Source organism: Anolis sagrei, chromosome Y (genome assembly GCF_037176765.1).
Source record: "Anolis sagrei isolate rAnoSag1 chromosome Y, rAnoSag1.mat, whole genome shotgun sequence".
Classification (NCBI taxonomy): domain Eukaryota; kingdom Metazoa; phylum Chordata; class Lepidosauria; order Squamata; family Dactyloidae; genus Anolis; species Anolis sagrei.
In genome coordinates, this window is record NC_090035.1 from 33,384,886 (window position 1) to 33,406,382 (window position 21,497).

The 21,497-nt window shown below is 43.6% G+C and overlaps 1 protein-coding gene across 4 annotated transcripts in view; it reads left to right on the top strand.

Moving 5' to 3' along the window:
• The window catches only part of LOC137095551 (protein argonaute-4), a 57,494-nt gene extending 39,688 nt beyond the window's left edge, over positions 1-17,806 (top strand). For all 4 annotated transcript variants that reach the window (XM_067462338.1, XM_067462336.1, XM_067462335.1 and 1 more), the window contains 8 exons: positions 501-634; positions 1,978-2,162; positions 2,367-2,526; positions 5,055-5,370; positions 6,917-7,051; positions 7,869-7,970; positions 9,422-9,621; positions 13,065-17,806. In XM_067462338.1, the coding sequence (XP_067318439.1) occupies positions 501-634; positions 1,978-2,162; positions 2,367-2,526; positions 5,055-5,370; positions 6,917-7,051; positions 7,869-7,970; positions 9,422-9,621; positions 13,065-13,173 (1,341 nt within the window). In that variant the 3' untranslated portion in view covers positions 13,174-17,806. The remainder of the gene's footprint in view (positions 1-500; positions 635-1,977; positions 2,163-2,366; positions 2,527-5,054; positions 5,371-6,916; positions 7,052-7,868; positions 7,971-9,421; positions 9,622-13,064) is intronic.
• The last annotated feature ends 3,691 nt before the right edge of the window (positions 17,807-21,497 follow it).

The window sequence follows — 21,497 nt, forward strand, 5'->3', positions numbered from 1 at the left end:
TGAGCTGCTGAACTTGCTGATGGAAAGGTCAGCAGTTCAGATCCGGGGAGCGGTCTGAGCTCCCACTGTTAGGCCCAGCTTCTACCAACCTAGCAGTTCGAAAACATGCAAATGTGAGTAGATCAATAGGTGCTGATCTGGTGGGAAGGTAATGGCGCTCCATGCAGATATGCGGCCAGCTCTTCGCCTTAGAAATGGAGATGATCACCACCTCCCAGAGTGGAACATGACTAGACTTAATGTCAGGGGAAACCTTTACATGATTTTACTGAATGTTTATATGATGTGTTTTGACTATGTTGGGCCCCGCCTTGAGCCATGAGGAGAGGTGGGTAAGTAATAAAAATGATGGTGATGATTATTGTTATTGTTACTAAAGTAAAAATATACTAAAACTACAGCTAAAATACCACCAGTCACCAAAAGACTGCACAGCATTTCCACTGGCAATTCATAAAATAATTATTTAAAAGAACTGTGTTTCATTTCTGGATCTTCAGAACAAGACTGTGGCTACACCAAATCAGGGTGTCTGGGATATGAGAGGAAAGCAATTCTATGCTGGCATTGAAATTAAAGTTTGGGCCGTGGCCTGCTTTGCGCCTCAGAAACAATGCCGGGAAGACCTCTTGAAGTAAGTTGCTTTGGTTTCATGGTGTGTGGAGTTCGTTTTGTTTTGCTTAGCATCACTTAATGGTATGCAATAGCCTTTTCTTTAGGAATATATTTCTGTGAATTGGTAAACTGACTGAACAGGAAGGCACAAACATACGTATATGGAGAATGATGGTTTTATTTTTGTTCTTTTTGATACATTGATATTCTGTTTTGCCTCCTAGGAACTTGGGGCAAGCTTCTCCCCATTTCATCTTCCTTGCAATTCTGTGTATTAGCAGTAGGGTTATTTAGTGAAATAAATGGCCCAGCAAGGCTCCCAAGACCCAATCAGTCATGACTACCATTAGCCCATGCTGGCTCTTAGCTATTTGGGAGTTTAAGGTATTTCCCAGTTTCTGGGTACAGATTGGCAGTTCAGTTCCTTTCTTGCACATGTGTCTAACTCAAGGCCTACAGGACAAATCCATCCCTTCCTGTCCTTTTATGTGGCCCTCCAAATGCTGGACTACAACTCTTCTATTCCTCATCATTAGACATCATGACTAAAGCTGATGGGAGTTGGGATCCAGGAACATCTGTGAGGCTGTAGTTTGTTCTGCTGAGTCAGGATAGTAGGGTTTGGGTTGAGATACAAAGTTCATGGGTATGATCTGGATTTAAAACATCCTTGAATCTTTCCCCAGTCTCAAGAGCCACAAGAGCTGTTGGATTACAATTCCCATCATCCTCAGTCTGCATGGCAGATAATCAAAAGTGACAAGACTTGTTGTTCAATAGCACCTAGGAATCCGAATTGGGTGAAAAAACAAAAGTACTGAATGCTAAGTGAAAAAAATATAGTTGGTTCTCTATATCCATGGATTCTCTGTCCATGGATTCAAGGGCCCTTTGAAGGCAATCATAAGGCTGACGTGACCCTCGATGGAAATGAGCTAGACCCCCCTGCTTTACTGTGACTACAGAACTGTCTTGATGAATCTTGCCAAAGTTAATTTAGCCTTGTATTCTGTTGCTATAGTAAGCAAGGCATGGGATGTGACACTCCAGTTTGTTCCTTTTTGTTTAAATGTATAGTAGCTGTGGTAATCACATGGTCTTCAGTATATTGTTGGACTCACTGCATGTCCCAGTAGCTTAACTGGCCAAAGCCCTACTGGGTATTGCAGTTCTCAACCAGAGGCTTTTTTGAGCTGCCAGTTGATCTTTCCTGCATTTGATCTTCTCTCAATGTCACTTCAGATGGTGGCCATTGTGTCTCATCCCTGTAAATCCAATTGTGCTTAGTGCTTAAATGGAAGGGATTTCAAGCCGTCGGGTTTCCTGTGCCGTTGCCTTCAAGAGCTCAATGTTTTTCTGCAGGAGCTTCACCGACCAGCTACGCAAGATCTCCAAGGATGCCGGGATGCCCATCCAGGGACAGCCGTGCTTCTGCAAATACGCCCAGGGGGCTGACAGTGTGGAGCCCATGTTCAAACACTTGAAACTGACTTATGTTGGGCTGCAGCTCATCGTAGTGATTCTCCCTGGAAAGACACCTGTCTATGGTAAGAGAGAGCATTTGGTACAGTCCCCACAGCTGGTGCACCTTCTGTTGTGTTTTGGGGTGCTTGGCATCTCATTTTCTCCCACAGTGTTGTTATGCAACCTGGTATTGTCTGTGCAAGCAGCCCCAGTCATGAAGCCTTAACAAAAAGGCAATCTGAAGCAAAACTATCCCCCCCCCCCCCGCCCCCATCTTTCCATTACAGCTGAAGTCAAGCGTGTTGGGGACACCCTTCTTGGCATGGCCACCCAATGTGTCCAGGTGAAAAATGTTGTGAAAACCTCACCGCAGACTCTGTCCAACCTCTGCCTGAAGATCAACGCGAAGCTCGGCGGGATAAACAATGTGCTGGTACCACATCAAAGGTCAGATTAAAGGCAATAACATTCAGGCTTTAATGAAGATGTAGAGTTGCAAGGGCATTTGGAAGAAATGAGCAGATACCCAGAAATTAAAAATCGCATATGGTGTTCACTCCAGCGAGTTAGATGTTCCTAAAATCAGGAAAGCCTTCAGCCTGACTAGATTTAATGTTCTTTTTATATGAATAGTTTTAATGATAGAAATATTTATACAATAATATAAAATGAGGATAATCAGAATGAGGAAGAAACTCAGGCAACTTTTACCCGAGGGAAGGTGATTATTTCCTGGGGATATAAGGTATGGTATGGGGTGGAAAAGGGAGGCAGGGAAAGGAAGGGGGATTTTGTTGACCTCCAATCTTCTTCATCGTGGTTCAAAAGGCTTTGTTTTGTCTCTTATTAAATTTATTCTTCTCCCATTCATCTTTTCTCCCAATGTGAACAGTTTTTCTATATACCTTCCTTATATTATATTATCATTTTCATTTTTTCTAGTTTCAAATATTCTTTAAATGGTGACCATTCTGTTGTTTGTTTTTTTGCACTGCCTTGGTGATTAGTTAACAGTTGTGTCAAATTGTCCATACTCATTATATCAACTATTTTCAATAGCCATTCCTCTATTTTTGGAATTTCTTTGATTCTCCAGTTTCTTGCATATGTTATTCTGGCAGCCATGACAAAATAATTCAGCAATTTATCCTTATTTTTATTTAACTCCATATCCACCCTACCTACTAGGAAATATTCCGGTTTCAATTCTTATTTCCAATATTTTCTTAATTCTTTCCTGTACATCCTTCCAATAGTTATTTGCTACTTTAAAAGACCATCACATGTAGTAGAAAGTCCCCACATGTGTTTCGCATTTCCAGCATTTATCTTGTGTGATTTTATATCATTGTGATAACTTTTGGGGAGTTATATACCACTGTTAACATCATTTTATACCAATTTTCTTTCAGGTCATATGCATATGTGTATTTTAATTTGTTATTCCATATTCTTTCCCATTCCTCCAGCTTGATTTAATGCCCAAAGTTGGCTGCCCATTTAATCATACAGTCTTTTACTCATTCAGTTTCTGTTGACTACTTTAATAGGGTCTTATAGATTTTTGTTATAAGTTTCTTTTCTGTTAGGATTATATTATCTCATATAGATTCTTTTTAATGTTCTTGTATGCATGTGGTCTGGATGACATGGAACCTGCTTTTACAGGAACTGTGAAATTTAGGAATCTTGAAGGCACACAACAAGGTCAGAACTGTAATAGTGAAACATGTGGAAATGTGCGAATTCTGTTATATAACCTGTAGTCTTTCTTATTGCTATTTAAAATCTGTGTTCTGAATGACACAGCTGGTTGAACCATTTGGTTCAGATGTACACAATCAGTTATGGACTGTCTGATGGATGCCCTGAGCCAAACCCAAGCCAGTATTTGTCAGGATGTGTTTGTACAGAGTAATTTAGTGAGCACATCCTGAACCATCTCTCTGTCCATTTACTAGTGCTATTCAAACTGGTAGTCCATGGTCTGATGCCAACCCATAATCCATCAGCTGTCCATCGCTGGAGACTTTTCGGGAAAGAAAGGAACCATTATAACAAATAGTTACAGATATGCTCCCCTTCCTTACCACACTATGAGGGACAAAGTTCTCATTCCCCAGCATCAGAGGGTTCAGGAAACACCACTTTGAATCTCAACTTTTGACTGTAACACACATGGGAATTATGCAGCCCTGACAGCTCAACCACTTCCCCAAAAGTGTTGAATGCTTTGCCAGGTTTATCAATGTATGCATTTCATAAACACACTAATCATAGAATAATAGAGTTGGAAGTGACCATATGGGCCATCCAGTCCAACCCCATGATGCCATGCAGGAAAAGCACAAACAAAGCACCCCTGACAGATGATCATCCAGCCTCTGTTTAAAGGCCTCCATAGAAGGAGCCTGTACCCTCCTTCAAGGTAGTGAGTTCCACTGTTGGAGAGCTCTTCTAACAGTCAGGAAGTTCTTCCTAAGGTTGAATCTCCTTTCCTGTAATTGGAACCCATAGCTCCATTGAGTCCTAGTGTCCAGGACAGCAGAAAACAAGCTTGATTCCTCTTCCATATGACATCTTTTCAGGTATTTAAACATGGTCCTCACCATGTCTCCTCTCAACCTTCTCTTCTGCAGGCTAAACCTATCCAGCTCTTTAGTTGCTCTCCTCTGGACAACTAATTATTATTTCAGGTGAGGTCTGACCAAAGTGGAATAGAGGGCTACCATGACTTCCCCCAATCTAGACAATACATTCCTTCTGATGCAGGTCAAAATCCTATTGACTTTTTTAGCTGCAGCATCACATGGTTTGCCAGTTTCCAAGATCTTTTTCACATGTGCTGTTGTCGAGTCAGGTGTCACCCGTCCTGTGTCTTTGCATTTCATTTTTTCTGTCAACAGGGATTGGTGATGGTGGTGCCTCTCCTTGGTTCCCTGTAGAAACCTTTCCCCGTGCGTTCTCTTTGACAGGCCCTCCATCTTTCAGCAGCCAGTGATCTTCCTGGGGGCGGACGTCACTCACCCGCCAGCCGGGGATGGGAAAAAGCCCTCCATCGCTGCTGTTGTGGGCAGCATGGATGGCCACCCCAGCCGCTACTGTGCCACAGTGCGAGTGCAAACATCCCGCCAGGAGACCTCCCAGGAGCTGCTTTACAGCCAGGAAGTGATCCAGGACCTGACCAACATGGTGCGCGAGCTGCTTATCCAATTCTATAAGTCCACGCGCTTCAAGCCCACGCGCATCATATATTACAGGGGAGGGGTCTCTGAAGGCCAGATGAAACAGGTAGGCCCCCAAATGGCCCCCAGATGCATGGAAGCATTTCCACTGCACCTTGGGGCACCTCTGAGTGGTTTTCAGCCCAGGAGAAGCCTTCATGTTTATATCTAAGATTATTTTTAATTTTGCATGTTTATCAAAAAGAAAAATAGTACATATACAGAACAATCAACTGGGACTCAATTGTCAAACTGTCTTATTTTCTTTCTGGGAAGAATATACAACTTAGTCTGCTGCATAGTGAAAACACCAGTACCATGATTGTATTGACTATGCTCTTACCTCCTCCCTTGTATCCTGTTTTAGTTGCTTTCTATCATGTAGAGTTAGATTCTTACTTCCTATCACAATATTTTCCATTCTTTCTTCTAGCATGATAGTTATTATTTGAAAATTCCATACGAAAAATTCTAACAGTTTAAATTCTGAAGTTTTCTGGAAGTTTTCAGGTTGTGAGGTCTGTTGGAAACTAGACAAGTGGAGTTTATATATCTGTGGAATGTCCAGAGTGGGAGAAAGCACTCTTGTCTGTTTGAGACAAGTATTAATGCTGTAATTGATCACCTTGATTAGCATTGAATAGCCTTGCAGCTTCAAGGCTTTGGCTACTCCTGTCTGGGAGAATCCTTTGTTGGAAGGTGATTAGTTGTCCCTGATTGTTTCTTGTTTGGAATTCTCCTGTTTTTGAGTGTTGTTCTTTCTTTACTGTTCAGATTTTTGAGTTTTTTTAATACTGATAGCCAGATTTGGTTCATTTTTATGGTTTCTTCCTTTCTATTGAAATTGTCCACATGTTTGTGGATTTCAGTAGCTTCTCTGTGTAGTCTGATATTGTGGTTGTTAGCGTGGTCCAACATTTCCGTGTTCTCAAATAATATGCTGTGTCGAGGTTAGTTCATCAGGTGCTCTACTCTGACTGACTTCTCAGGTTGAATTAGTCTGCAGTGCCTTTCATGTTCCTTGATTTGTGTTTGGGGAATGCTGCGTTTAGTGGTCCCTATGTAGAGTTGCCCACAGTTGCTTGCTGTGTTTCTTCATCGGTGTTCTTACCATATATCGGTGTTCTTACCATATATAAAAAGAACCACTTTTTGAAGAAAAGATGAAGAAACATAACATAAAAAACTATGTGCAGACCCAGCTAAGAAAATCCAATAAATGCTATGTTGAGCAAAGGACAAGAGAGATCAAGCTAGTCAGTTGCAACATTCACACCTGCTTCAAACAGAGTTCATTCTCCCACCCTGGACATTCCACAGATATATAAACCCCACTTGCCTTGTTTCCAACAAACCTCACAACCTCTGAGGATGCCTGCCATAGATGTGGGCGAAACATCAGGAGGGAATGCTTCTGGAACATGGCCATACAGGCTAGAAAACTCACAGCAACCTTTTAAACAAATGAATACATTTCATACCACATTGAATAAAAGACCCCTCAACATAACCATGACTGCGTTAAATCCCACTATTCTGCTAGGCCTCCTCTCCAGGTTTGCATATAATCCATTGTCTCAAGCAATTGATGTCATGCTTTCACCCTTTTCTAGGTTGCCTGGCCAGAGCTCATAGCCATCCGAAAGGCCTGCATCAGTTTAGAAGAAGACTATCGGCCTGGGATCACCTACATCGTTGTGCAGAAAAGGCACCACACAAGGCTCTTCTGTGCTGACAAAACAGAAAGGGTAGGTAAAGCTGGGCTGATGGGAGAGAAGGAGCCACCTTGTTAAATTGGACCACTCCTAGGGAAGGATTATTGCTAGAGATGGAGGATGGGGTTTCTCATCACATTTCATCAGGTTGCCTTTGCATTTTCACAAAGTATATTGACTCCGGGATATTCCTTTTAACATCTTATGGAGGGATATCAAACCCGTTTCCATTGAGGGCCACATCAGCCTGATAGTTACCTTCAAAGGGCCCTTGAATCCATGGACACAGAATCCGTGGAGACAGAAGGCCAGCTGGAGGTTTTTACATAGTGGCCGATGCTCTTTCAATTTTACCTAGTTTGAATCCCTAGATGTTATAGAATGCAAACTCATAGAATCATAGAGTTAGAAGAGACCTTGTGGTCCAAATACCTGCCAAGAAGCAGGAAAAGGGCATTAAAGCCCCCTGACACAGCCAATAGGCTATTAGGAATTGTGGGAATTGAAGTCCAAAACACCTGGAGGGCCAAAGTTTGCCCATGCCTGTTGTATGGCAATATGAGAAAGCTTCAGGAGGCTTGAAGGCAGGGAGCAGATTTTCCTGAAAAGCTCAAAGCCTAGAGCTTTGAAAAGCTGATGTGAAAAAGAAAACCAGAAGTTAGGGGTACAAGGACCACGTTAATATAGTAGTTAATAAAACAGGATAATTTCAACTTTCCTTCCCAGTGTTAGTTGCAGCTGTGTTCCCAGCATACTCTTTTAGGCTAGTTTTGAGGCATATTTATGGCCAGGGTAAGTTATATGGTTATATGACGTTGAAATATGTTTGTGGCTTTTGTCTTTCCATCAGGTGGGGAAGAGTGGCAATGTCCCAGCAGGCACCACTGTGGACAGCACCATCACACATCCCTCCGAATTCGACTTTTACCTCTGTAGCCACGCGGGGATTCAGGTAAAGGCAACTTTGGTTGCAGCATTGCTGAGGATGGCTTGTTATTTGTGGGTTCGTTACTGTAGCTGAAAGTAAGATTAAGGGTAAATAAAAATCTTAAATGCCATATATACTCAAGTATAAGCTGACCTGAATATAAGCCGAGTCACCTAATTTTACCACAAAAAAAACTGGGAAAACTTATTGACGTGAGTTTAAACCAAAGGTGGGAAATGTAGCAGCTACTGGTAAATTTCAAAATTGAAATAGATACCAATAAAATACATTATTTGAGGCATCAGTAGGTTAGCTGTTTTGAATATTTATCAAAGAAAATCAGTAAACTAGCTCTGGAAGTGGAAAAGTAGGGTCAACAAAAACAATATGGTATCAACAATAACTTAATAATACATTTGTGTCCCTCCCTATCTCCCCATGGGGACTCAGGCTGGCTTCGAACATAGTAACAGGCAAACGTTCAATATAAACAGAACTACATATAGATCTATAATTATCTATGCTAATTTCCCCTCGTGGTCAGCTGTGATTTGCACCTACGGTATATTCCTGTGCTCGCGCAGGCAGCAACGGAAATTCTCGAGACTAACTTAGGCATTTTCCCCAAAACATTTGAAACTCTCTATATATGTGTGCATTTGCAAACATGTGAGGGGAAAATTCATATATAAAAATAATGTATACATATATACAGGTACATTGAAATCTCTATCTATACACGATGTATATAAGCTTTGCAAAGAACTGCAAACATATGAGGGGACAATTTCCAAGGGAACAAAATGCACATATAAAGTTAATACACTTAGATACACAGAAAAAAGCCAGGAAGTTGGGTGGGTTTGAAAGAGAGCCATACAAACAAGGAGGGCATGAAATACATATCCTTTCCCTCCTTCCCTCCCTTTTGACTGGAAAAGAAAACACACTGTCAAGGAAGGTGAAGAGGAGAGAGAAATATATCATATATTGCAAGCAATAGCCTCCAGGCTCCGCTGCCTGGCTTGACCCCATAATAAGACAAAGGAGACTTCTTGAGCTCAGAAAAAGGGCTGAAAAATTCAGCTTATCTTCGAGTATAATATGTAATAGATGAAATTAGAATAACTAGAAGTCTGACAGAGTTGTAAATTTGTATAAAGTGAATAAATTGTATTACTTTATTTTAAATAAACTTTTCAAAAATAAAAAATAAAGAAAAAATATTAGTAAAAAAAGTAGAAAAAAAGAAAAAATATTTTCAGAAAAAATAAAATACATTCCTGTGCAGATTTGTGCCCATTGACACTATCCTAAAGCAGTGGTGTTGAGCCCCTTGAAATGTGTCTGGTGGGCAACCTCATGACTAGATGCAAATGCACTACTTGGCTGTCAGTGGAGCAGCCCCTTCGGTTGATGAGTCCTTCCCTGCTTAAGGATCCGCCCTTACAAGTGGCCGGTTTTCCTTCTCCCAGGGAACCAGCCGCCCTTCCCACTATCAAGTCCTGTGGGACGACAACTGTTTCACCGCAGATGAATTGCAGCTGCTGACCTACCAGCTCTGCCACACATACGTTCGCTGCACACGCTCTGTCTCCATCCCAGCTCCCGCGTACTATGCCCGGCTGGTAGCGTTTCGGGCCCGGTACCATCTTGTGGACAAAGACCACGACAGGTGAGTCAATCGGGCTTCCTTCAGGGTATGCGCCTCCCTCTTGGGTGAAACCCAGCATCAGGGTCTGTAGGTTCTCAGGGATGTCCCTCCTCTGTTGGCTACCCTTAGCTGGCTTTGTGAGGCACATGAAACAGCTAAATCATCCATTTGAAATTGGTCTCAGAGGGTAAATTCTCCATTTTTACTCACCCCCAGCCTGGATTTGTTTGGTAAGAAATCTGGGTAGAGGTTCTTCATAGTTTCTGTTGTTCTTGGCTTGAAGAATAACACTTGCAGTAGCCAGGCTGTTTGACCATTTGCCACTTGGCACACTCAGTCCATAGTGCTGTATTTAGACAATTAGGATTCCATTCCTTTTTTAAATTTGGCATAAGGTTGTGTCGACCATGTGGTGCAGTGGTTTGTGCCTTGGACGGTGACGCTGGAGATCACAGTTTTTGAATCCTCAGGTTGAACAAGGCACTCACTCTCCAAAAAACAAGGGCAAATCCTCCTGTGAACACATCTTCCCAAGAAAACTCCGTGATACATTCACCTTAGGTTTGCTATTGGTCAGGAATGATTGACATTGACCTCATTCCACTTAGTTGGGTACATAATGAAATGTTATGTTCAGTTGGAAGGGAGGTGTGTGGGGGCTACACAGAGAATGCACTTGAGGATGTGGGCATTGTGAATAATGAGGTTAAGATGCACTCAGCATGTAGGAAATGTAGAGAGTAATAGCTGTTTTATAATGACACTTAAAACAAATTCCAAACTAACTGGTCTCCGAGAAATCTGCCAAAGTCCACAGATCCCTAGGTTGCATTGTAAGGGCATCTTAGTTTTAGTAGTTCTTTGTATGTTCACTAAGGGAAGTACCTGAAATGCTTCTGAAGAAGCTGCAGTTCAGTGGTCAGATGCATGCATCAAATTTATCAGGAGCAGTGCAGGGAGCTGGGTCTGTTTAGCTTGGAAAAGACAAGGCTGAGAGAAGGGAGCATAAGAGCTGTGTTTAAATATGTTAAAGAAGATCTTATTAAGGAGGAAGGGGCAAGCGTTTTTTGTTGTTGTTGTTGTTGTTTTTGTTTTTTGCTGTTCTGGACCCAATTGAATCATGGGTTCAAATTTCAAGGAAAAAGATCCCACTTAAATGTTAGGAAGAACTTCTGACTGGCAGAGCTGTTGGATAGTGGAATGGGCTGATGCCATGAAGTGTCCTTCTTTGCAGAATAGGTAGCCATTGTTGGGGGTGCTTTCATTGTGTTTTCCTGAATGGCAAAAGGGGTTGGACTGAATGGCACTTGTGTGGAGTATGGTGGAGTCTCATTATTATTATTTATTTATTTATTTATTTACATCACTTATATCCCGCCCATATCAGCCCACAGGCGACTCAGGGCGGTCTACATATCGGCACAATTCGATGCCATCAATACAATACAAAAGCAAAAACAATTAAGTGCATTTAGACAAAAAAGACAATAACAATTTAAAAAGAGCTATATCCTCTCATTCCAATCCTCATCCGTTTCATCGTCTTGGCCATTCCTGGGTCATTCTCCATCTCAAGCTTGACTATTCCGGGGTTCTGAATGCCTGCTCGAAGAGCCAGGTTTTCACTCTCTTACGAAATGTCAGGAGGGAGGGGGCTGATCTAATATCCCTAGGCAGGGAGTTCCACAGCCGAGGGGCCACCACAGAGAAGGCCCTGTCTCTCGTCCCCGCCAAGCGTGCTGGCGAAGCAGACGGGATCGAGAGCAGGGCCTCCTCAGATGATCTTAACTTCCTGGAGGGTTCGTAGGAAGAGATGCGTTCGGATAGGTAGGCTAGACCAGAACCGTTTAAGGCTTTATAGGCTAAAGCCAGCACTTTGAATTGGGCCCGGTAGCAAACTGGCAGCCAGTGGAGCTGATGCAGCAGAGGAGTTGTGTGCTCCCTGAGCGCCGCTCCTGTTAGCAACCTGGCTGCTGCACGCTGGACCATTTGAAGCTTCCGGGCCATCTTCAAAGGCAATCCCATGTAGAGCGCGTTGCGGTAATCTATGCAGGATGTAACCAGAGCGTGGACTACCATGGCCATGTCAGACTTCCCAAGGTACGGGCGCAGCCGGCGCACAAGTTTTAGTTGTGCAAATGCTCCCCTGGTCACCGCTGAAACCTGGGGTTCCAGGCTCAGCGATGAATCCAGGATCACACCCAAGCTGCGAACCTGCATCTTCAGGGGGCATGTAACCCTATGCCCTGTTCAGCCTTTCGACTGACCAGGAGTGCCTCTGTCTTTTCTGGATTCAGTTTCAATTTGTTAGCCCTCATCCAGTCCGATACAGCGGCCAAGCACCAGTTCAGGACCTGAACAGTCTCCTTAGTAGTAGGTGGGAAGGAGTAACATAGTTGGACATCATCTGCATACAGATAACACCGCACCCCGAAACTCCGGATGATCTCCCCCAGCGGCTTCATGTAGATGTTAAACAACATGGGGGACAGTATAGAACCCTGTGGGACCTCACAAGACAATGGTTGTGAGGTTGAGCAATTGTCCCCCAGCAACACCTTCTGGGTACAATCCTCTAGGAAGGACCTGAGCCACTGCAAAACAGTGCCACCAAGGCCCGTTCCCGTGAGACGTCCCAGAAGGATACCGTGGTCGACGGTATCGAAGGCCGCTGAGAGGTCCAGCAGAACCAACCTCCATTCTCTGGAGGTTTCTAAGCACCGGCTGGATGGCACTCTTTCAGGAGAGCTTGGATGATGTCTCCCTTCATGGAAGAACAGAGATGGCCTGGATGAGCCTTGGACTCTCTTCCAACCAGGATTCTTTGTAGAAGATGCCCCAGGGTGTGTAAATAGAGTCATAGAATCATAGAGTTGGAAGAGACCTCATGGGCCATCCACCCCCCTGCTAAGAAACAGGAAAACAGCTTGGCCAGAACAGTCATGCCACAGGATGCTGTTGAGCAATTGTCCCCCAGCAACACCTTCTGGGGACAATCCTCTAGGAAGGACCTGAGCCACTGCAAAACAGTGCCACCAAGGCCCATTCCCGTGAGGCGTCCCAGAAGGATACCGTGGTCGACGGTATCGAAGGCCGCTGCGAGGTCCAGCAGAACCAACCTCCATTCTCTGGAGGTTTCTAAGCACCGGCTGGATGGCACTCTGTCAGGAGAGCTTGGATGATGTCTCCCTTCATGGAAGAACAGAGATGGCCTGGATGAGCCTTGGACTCTCTTCCAACCAGGATTCTTTGTGGAAGATGCCCCAGGGTGTGTAAATAGAGTCATAGAATCATAGAGTTGGAAGAGACCTCATGGGCCATCCACCCCCTGCTAAGAAACAGGAAAACAGCTTGGCCAGAACAGTCATGCCACAGGATGCTGTTTTCCTGCCTCAAGGGGACATCATCCCTGAGACCAGTTGCTGTGGGGTCACCTTGCAAACTCTATGTCTGTTTCCTTTCAGTGCTGAAGGGAGCCATGTTTCGGGACAGAGCAACGGCCGCGACCCGCAGGCGCTGGCCAAGGCAGTGCAGATCCACCACGACACCCAGCACACCATGTATTTCGCCTGATGGGGACCCTGGGGAGGCGAGGGAACTGGGATGCAGCCTCCACCAACTGAACGATTGATCGGCCGGCTCTGGGGGCCTGGTTGGATCTCCAGCGGCCCACCAGCAGCAGCAGCTTCGACAATTGCACTGAATCGACGGCACTGGCAACCCCTTGGGAAGCAGATGCAATTGAGCAATTTTTATTTTGTGATTTTCAGCAAACGGAAATTTCATAGACAGTCTTTGCATTGAATTTTTACCTCAAAAGTTCAAGAGGCTGATTCTTCCTAAAAGGAGAATGTAAACGACCGAGCACATTGTTTTTTAAAAAAAGGTTTTTATTGAAATATTTTGCTAATCTGTTTTAAGTTACCTCTTTGTTCCCCTTAAGCTCGCCGAGATGCCAGATTCCTCTTTGTCCCTGCTTCATGAAGCCTCTGGATGCGGTGAAACATTGTGTTCCACTCTCTTTCTCTTGCGGGGGCCATATAGACTTTAATCACACAGAACTTTTACTGTAAATGTCTTTTAAGAAAGCATTAACTTGGGGAGTTTGTTTTGTTTTGTTCCACTTGGTTTTACTATCATTCTCTTTTTGTAAATCTCTCTGCAGTCAGTCAGTTGTGGGCTGCAAAGCAATTGCACTATAATGGCGCATTCGACTCGGTGGTTCTGGTTCTGTGAATGTGTGACGTAAGTGGACAGCGAGGCCCTTTGGCAGGTCTAAAACAAAAATCCATATATATGAATGGGAGAGTTACAACTGCCACTGGATGGCTCTGAATGCCAAGCATCTTTCCCCTCTTTCCCCTCTAGATTCCTAAACTATTAGTTCTAGGTATTTTTCAGACATGACAAAAGTGCCCATTTTATGCTGCTGTGTTTGATTATGTCATTTTTAATACTCTTTTTCATAGAAGGTTTTAATTTTAGCAATAACTTCTTTTCTTTTAAAAAAAAAAATATACTCCGGCTGTAACTTTTCTAGTCAACTATACTTTACATGAGTTACAGCTGGCCTTCTTGTATAGATTGACTCAAAAAGAAAGAAACTAGTTCTCAACGAGAAAAGAAAATTGGTCGAGGCTCCCTTCATGCTTTTTATGGATGATTATTTTTAACAGTTTTGTATCCGCCATTGGTCTGTCCAGCCCCCCCCCCCCCCTTTTTTTATAAAGCTCACATTCCGAATTGGAGAAAGGCTCGGTTGCCAATATGTACAGCTGTGTATAGTGTCGATAGTAGCAATCAAAAATACTTTTGAACCAGCATTTTAAAAAAATTGTTTGTTTCTCTGAGAAATTTAGATCGCCCGCATGTACCGATAGCACTCAGTAGCATGTGTGAAGTGTACAAAAATGTAATGTCTCTTTTTCTTGCTTCTATTAATTGGGGGCTCTTTCCTTTCCACTGAAGTGTGCAATGCAAAAGGAAGGCTGAGGCCATAGGGGAGATGAGGGCCTCCTCAGAATATCATAGAGCCCCGCACTGTGCAGTTGAATGTTGGCACATGATACATGGAAACGGGATACCATGGCACCACTGCCAACAGTTGACTCTCAACTTGTGCACCTTCCCACTGGAGACCTCAAGGCTAGCAATAGGTTCTGCTTCATTTGGAGGTTTTGTTGTTTTTTTGTGCGTGTCAGGAGCGACTTGAGAAACTACAAGTTGTTTCTGGTGTGAGAGAATTGGTCGTCTGCAAGGACGTTGCTTAGGGGATGCCTGGATGTTTTGATGTTTTGACTATCCTTGTGGGGAGGCTTCTTTCATGTCCTGCATGAAGAGCTGGAGCTGACAGAGGGAGTCATCTGTGATCTCCCTGGATTTGAACTTCAGTCCTGCCGGCACAAGGGTTTAACCCATTGCACCACCGGGCTTTTGAGGCAAAACTTGGAGGCAACTATTATTATTTTTACTACTGCTACTATTACTTGGGATGTTTGACTTCCGAACACTGTTGTTTTGGCTTCACAAGGGTGCATTGTTGTAAGCTGCTTCTTTCAATTTCATTGGAGGTTGGCAAACTGATTCTTCTTTTCTTTATTAGACAATAGGGAAGCAGTGTAGACAGGCTTAGAGACTGAGTGTATTGGACTCTTATCTCCCCTCCCCCTTAAGATACCTCACCCGTGTAACAAATACCAAGAGAAAGAGAGGCTTCGTCTGTTACTTTTCTTTATTTCTCATTTCCTTTTCCTTTTTAAAGAATGCTTGTTCAGGGAGAAAACAGCAGCAAGACTTCATGAAACTCTTGCTGCCCCAAACCCAAGGAGAGACCTGAGGCACCTTGAAGAGGGTTGAAAGCCCCTGTTTTAGTATGTAGCATTTTTATTTTTATTTTCCTTTATTGCACTAGGGAAGGACATGGCTTGAGAGATGCATGGCCGGATGTGCAGAGAATGGGAATCAGTGCATGTTGTTCTGTCCAGAAGCACTGACAGGACAGAAACATGCCCTTGTTTCCCAATTGAGCCTTGATTCTACCGAATATCAGTGGAAAGATATGACAAAGCACACACACACATATATATATGTTAAAAATATGAATACGAGGGAGACATGGTTTTACTGGGCTTCTTTTGTTGAGGAAAGGCGGAAGTTGCTCCCAGATTTGAATCCTGGTCCAGGAAGAAGGGAGCTTTGGCCTCTTTCCCCAAAGTTTCCTTCTCAAAACACCACTGAAATTTGCCACTGAAGGAGGTATTTGCATCAAACCGATATTCACCCCCTTCCTCCCCAGTTTGGCTGTATTTGCAATAATAGTAATGATGGGTAGTTGTGAGTTTTCCAGGCTGTATGGCCATGTTTCAGAGATGATGTTTCTCCTCACATCCTCTCTGAGGATGCCTGGCAAAGATGCAGGTGAAACGTCAGGAGAGAATGCTTCTGGAACATGGCCATACAGCCCGGAAAATTCACAACAACCCAGTGATTCCAGCCATGAAAGCTTTCGACAATACAATAGTGGTGATGATGATGGTGATGGTGATGGTGATGATGATAATTATGATGATGATGATGATGATGATGATGATGATGATGATGGAGATGGAGATAACTATCTGCAGATAGGAATCTTAACAAAGCTCTGAAATGGCTTTTCTAGCCCATTTGGTAAAACAAAGCCAAGGAGAAATGACTTCGATCAACTTTTGCCTTTTTTATCAGAGGGAAACACAATCCTTACGTGTATGTATATATATTTTCCCTTCTGTCTCACAAGCCACAGTTATCTTTCAAAGTCTTTGTTATGAAAAAAGAAAATATGGCTGCAGTATATTATTTTTGATACAGTTTATGGTTTTTCCTCCCCCTTTGACCCCTCAAAATATGTTCTTTGCAGTTTTTTGCACTTTCTTGGGATTTATTTCATGGCTTTTCCCTCTTATTTGCCCTTGTCGGACATTGTCTGCTGTGCAAAAATCAGAATAATAATGTTCAGTCGCTGGAGAGCGATGATGATGTCTTTAGGGCAGACTTTCCAAAGCTGAAGGTTGATGGAAGGAGAGGGCGGCATTTCGGTGACCGGAGCAGCAGATGAAATGATCTCCAAAAATCTGTTTGATAGGATCTGGCCCTGGCTCATGTATCGACTGCGCTCCTTGGAAGTTTGGCCCCAGTGATCAACAGGCGCATGTGTCAATCAATGGGAAGACATGCATTCGGTAGCTATAGGTTTAAGAGTGTGTTTGGGTTTGTTTCTTTGGATGCTTTCCCTTCCCCTTTCATTAGCTGCATGTTGTGGAAGGTTTTCAAATGTAGCCAATGGGGGTCCTTGGGATAACGGCCAAGAGAGTTGGTGCAATGGGTGGCTCTCCATCAGCCAAGGCTTTGCCAACCATTATATGCCCCAAAAGAGAAGGCCTTTTAAGCCTGGCTCCCAAAGAGGGATCCAAGGGAGTCGAAAATCAGCCTTCCTGGGCCTCTCCTCCCAAGCTTCTCTCGGACGGACGGACAGAGACCAAGCCCAAGTCCCAGCGAGAGGCGAAGGGGCCCCCAAAGTCCCCCCAAAGGAGAGATCCCCTTCCCCTTTTGCTCCATTGCTACCCGGCTTTCATTTTCGGAAAGCGGGGATCAGAGGGCATTTGTATCAAGACTTATTCCGACTGCGAGGGTTTCCCCCCTTAGAGCAGTTTGAGCAAGAAGAAGAAGAAAAAGGATCGTCTGTGAATATCACTCCAGAATTTTCTTTTTACCTTGCTATGGACACTATTTTGGTGATATTTCTATGTCTAGAGCCGAAAATCTTGTATGTAAAACTTGTTTGCGTTTATTCATTTTTTTCACTTCAGATGTACTATTTTATTATTATTATTTTTGCTCTCTATATTGTTAGACTTGTAACGTTTTAAAAACTGTATTTTATGAAAATGGGATTTGGATGTATGTCTATAGCAATACGAGGTACTTTTTCTTTTAAGGAAATGAAACCCCTTGTTGGGGGAAAGAGGGGTCTAGCAGCCCCTCTGTTATGAAATGCTGGCTGTGTATTAACTACAGTGTATTTCGATTTATTTTCCTTTTTTTTTTTTTTTAGCCTGCAGGGATTTGGTGTTTATGTGTCCAAAAAATAAAGGCCTTTCTGTGCCAAATGTTCTTTCCTTTCTTGGTGGATAATAATAAAATGCAGCCTAGCCTGCCATTGAATTTCTTTGCATGCAAGAAGAGTATCTTTTCCTTCAAATATTCTGGGTGGCACAAAGGGAAATGGTTGATAAAATATTTGAATCCTGGAAGGTGTACTTATGTAGAGTTTTCTACCAGACGTTTGAGGATTTGTGGGAATTTGAAGGTCTAACTAAAAGGGTCATAAGCAAGATGAGTGCAGGAGCCAGTGGAAGGTACAAAAGGAGCAGTCAAGTGATGTTCCCTAGGGATAAACAACCATTTGCTAATTACACTGACAGAACTGAATTAGTAGGAAGGGAATGTCTGAATTAGGTAGGACTTTTCTCATTCTAACTATCAAAGTGAGGTCTAAGTTAGGACTGTGGATACTGAAGGTCTGTGCCTGGCAAGCGTTTACGCTAAGGTCTGAAGTTCTCGATTGAAGACCACTCCAGGTAAAAACAGCCACAGAGGCATATTAGCAATCTGGCCAGAACTTATGCAAATATGGCTGATGCCAAAAATGTACAAGCATACATGAAATACAGAGACATGAGGTTTTATACAGCTGTCGGTTATTCAAAATTCTCGCTCTGCTTGCTTTTGTTCCTGATTGGCCAGAAAAGAGGTCAGCCTGAAGCAGTACCCTGATTGGCGGTGCTTTGGTGATGTTGCCTTCAGGTGGGGACTCTGGTGGAGGGGAGGAGATTGAGGAGAACTGGCCTGGGAGGGCTAATTGGCTGTTGAGGAGCGGCTCTCACAAGAGGAGAGCTCCGGAAAAGTCCATTTTCCATATTGGGAAATCCAAATGAGTCCTTGATTGGTTTAATTGTTTAAGTCTCTGATGAGGACAAACCCCTGGGAAAAACATGGGTGTGGGACCTTGAAACAAAAAGTGATCTCCAGTAATCAAACTTTGGATGACAAATAAAGGATTTTAAGGAGTGTACATATTTAGAGTCTGATTCCATGGACAGCCATCTCTCTGCCCAATCGAAACAATCAGCTGGGTGAGTATCAGCCAGCAATATCAGATCAGGGACAGAAGCTGCTTGCTGATCCAGATGTGTGCATAATGGCTTCTGTTGTCACCTTTGTCCAGGGTGTTTGCTCAACCAAAATGTCCAGGAAATGCAAGAAGGCATGGAATAAACCTATCAAATTAATTTGCCACAAACCAGGGTTTTCCTAGTTTGTGGTGAATCAATGCAGGTTTGTCCAGAAAGTTGTCTGGACAGCCCCCTTTTTATTGCGGAAGTTTCCACAATAAAGGGGCTGTCTAGATCTGCCCTAAATCTTCATCTAGTACACAAATGCTGACAAAACCCTACAGTTGGAAGAGACCACCACCCCATTCCTCAGACATCCAGTGATGTCAAAAAATATGCTCCATAGACTGCCATTCCCTGCTTCATTTTCCCTCTCTTGTTTTCCTCTCCTTCCTCTCCTTCTTCCTCTTCATCTTGTTGGAGTTCACAGTGGCCCTGTTGTATGGAGATGTTTCCTTGCTCTTTGGCCAGAAGAGATGGAGGTGGAGAAGGAAACCAGGAAAGAGATGGGCAGCTGGGGGGGACTCACCTTGGAGGAGACAGGGAAATCGGAGACATGGAGATCCCTTCCAGACCTTCTGCAAAAGAGGCATTAAAAGGGACATTCTCTCAGATAAGACATAGCTAACGAGTGGTCACAGGGCTACCCCAAGGGAACCATAACTGAAAAATAGGTCCAAATTGGAAAAACCCGCTCTCCCCCCCCCCCCCCTCGCCCTCTCCCCTGCAATCCCATCTGTGGCTCCAAGTGGAGGGAGCATGGCCACTTTCTGTCTAGCAAGAGCCATTGTGAGGAAGGCACTGAGGAATAAAGGGCAGCTGGGACCCTTGACAAGAGTGACCCAAGAGCCAAGTCCAGGCAGCAGTGGCCAGTGCCAACATTAACCCTGATGAGGCTCAGGAACCCCTTGTCTCCAGGGTGACCATGTCAACACACAAGATTCTGGAATCTGGGGCAAAAATGGACTCTTCTGGAAGGGAACAAGGCTGGAGCTTCCCTTGGGGAGAGTTGACCAGGGAAGGTTGCTTAGCTGTTCTTCTGGCCAGACTTTTCTGCCTTGAAATATAGGCAGATCTTCTGAGATGATAGGGCTGAGCCTCAAGGCATCAAGGACACTCTCAAAAAGCTTTTTGGCATTTATTTAAAATAAGGTATTTCTCTGTAAGGCTTTGGATGCTTTCATGAGTCATTCCTCAGGCCAGAGGTGTATTGATCTCAAGGACTTGCTGGAAACCTCCAAGGAGAAAAATGTTTTCAGGATAAATTCAGTGACTCATTTATTGTCATCGTCCTTAGAAAATTAGTGTTTGCTATGACAAGAATGGCCTTCACTGAAAAGAGAAAAGCAAGATATATTGCAGAGGTTTTGGACTCCTTATCTCCCATCAGCCGATGTGCCAAGGTTTGTTGTCCCTTCTTTCTTCCCCATCTGCACCTTTAATTTCTAGGTTGTGTGTTGTGTGTACTGAAGGATTTGGCTGGACACAAAGGGAGGAATTCATGGGTCACATCATCATAATAATTATTATTGTTATTTGAAACATAACAAGATGAGTCCACAGCAGACACTGTGCTGGTTGTTGTATTGGATCACACGTCGGACACTTCCCAAGTGTCTTAGGACTGTGTGATGTATTGGCGAAAATTGTGTGCAGATTCCAGTAAGGTGACCTTTTGCAGCTGGCAGCTGGTAATTTTGTCAGTGCCAATTGTGTTTAAGTGCAGGCCAAGGTCTTTAGGCACCGCACTCAGTGGTGCCAATCACCACTGGGACCACCTTTACTGGCTTGTGCCAGAGTCTTTGCAGTTCGATTTTTAAATCCTCATATCATGTCAGCTCTTCCCCTTGTTTTTCTGCAATCCTGCATTCACCTTGGATTGCGACATAGACGATCCATACTTTGTTTTTTAACACAATTGTGAGGCCAGGAGTATTATGCTCCAAAACTCTGTCTGAATCCAGAAGTCCCAGAGGAGTTTGGCGTGTTCATTCTCTGTAACTTTTTCCTGCTTGTGATCCCACCAGTTAGTTGTCGCAGGCAGATTGTATTTGTGGCACAAGTTCCAATGAATCATCTGAGCAACGGTGTTATGCCTCTGCTTGTAGTCTGTCTGCGTGATCTTCTTGCAGCAGCTTAGGATGTGATCTATTGTTTATTATTATTATTATTATTATCATTATTATCATTATCATTATCATTATCTTTATTTATGTCCTGCCGTTTTCCCCATGGAGACTCAAGGCAGCTAACATCTATCTACGCTAGACAGTTTGAAAAGAGCAACACAAAACTTAAAATGCAATTAAATGGTAAAAAAAGAATTAAAATAGAGTAAATACACTAAAACGGCCTTTAAAATTCATATCCCACCCTATCCCACCAGAGCCCGCCCCTTCACCTTTCCCAAAAACCAGTTTCTCCAGAAGGCCTGAGCAAAGGCCACAATTAAGTAACCAGGATCAACTCAGAAGTCATTCCACGTGTTCCTAGCCTCAAGTGCCCCTCTGGTCTTTCTCCATTTCTGCAAAAATGGGAGGCCGTTTTGTTACTGCAGGAAGGCCAGGAAGACCTTGCTATTCTGCTGCTACTTTCCTCTGGGAGGCCACCCTGGGCTTGTGGTTTGGTGCTGGAAGGAAGCCTCTCTGCTTCCAAGTGGGTGAGCCTTGAAGGTTGTCTTTTACC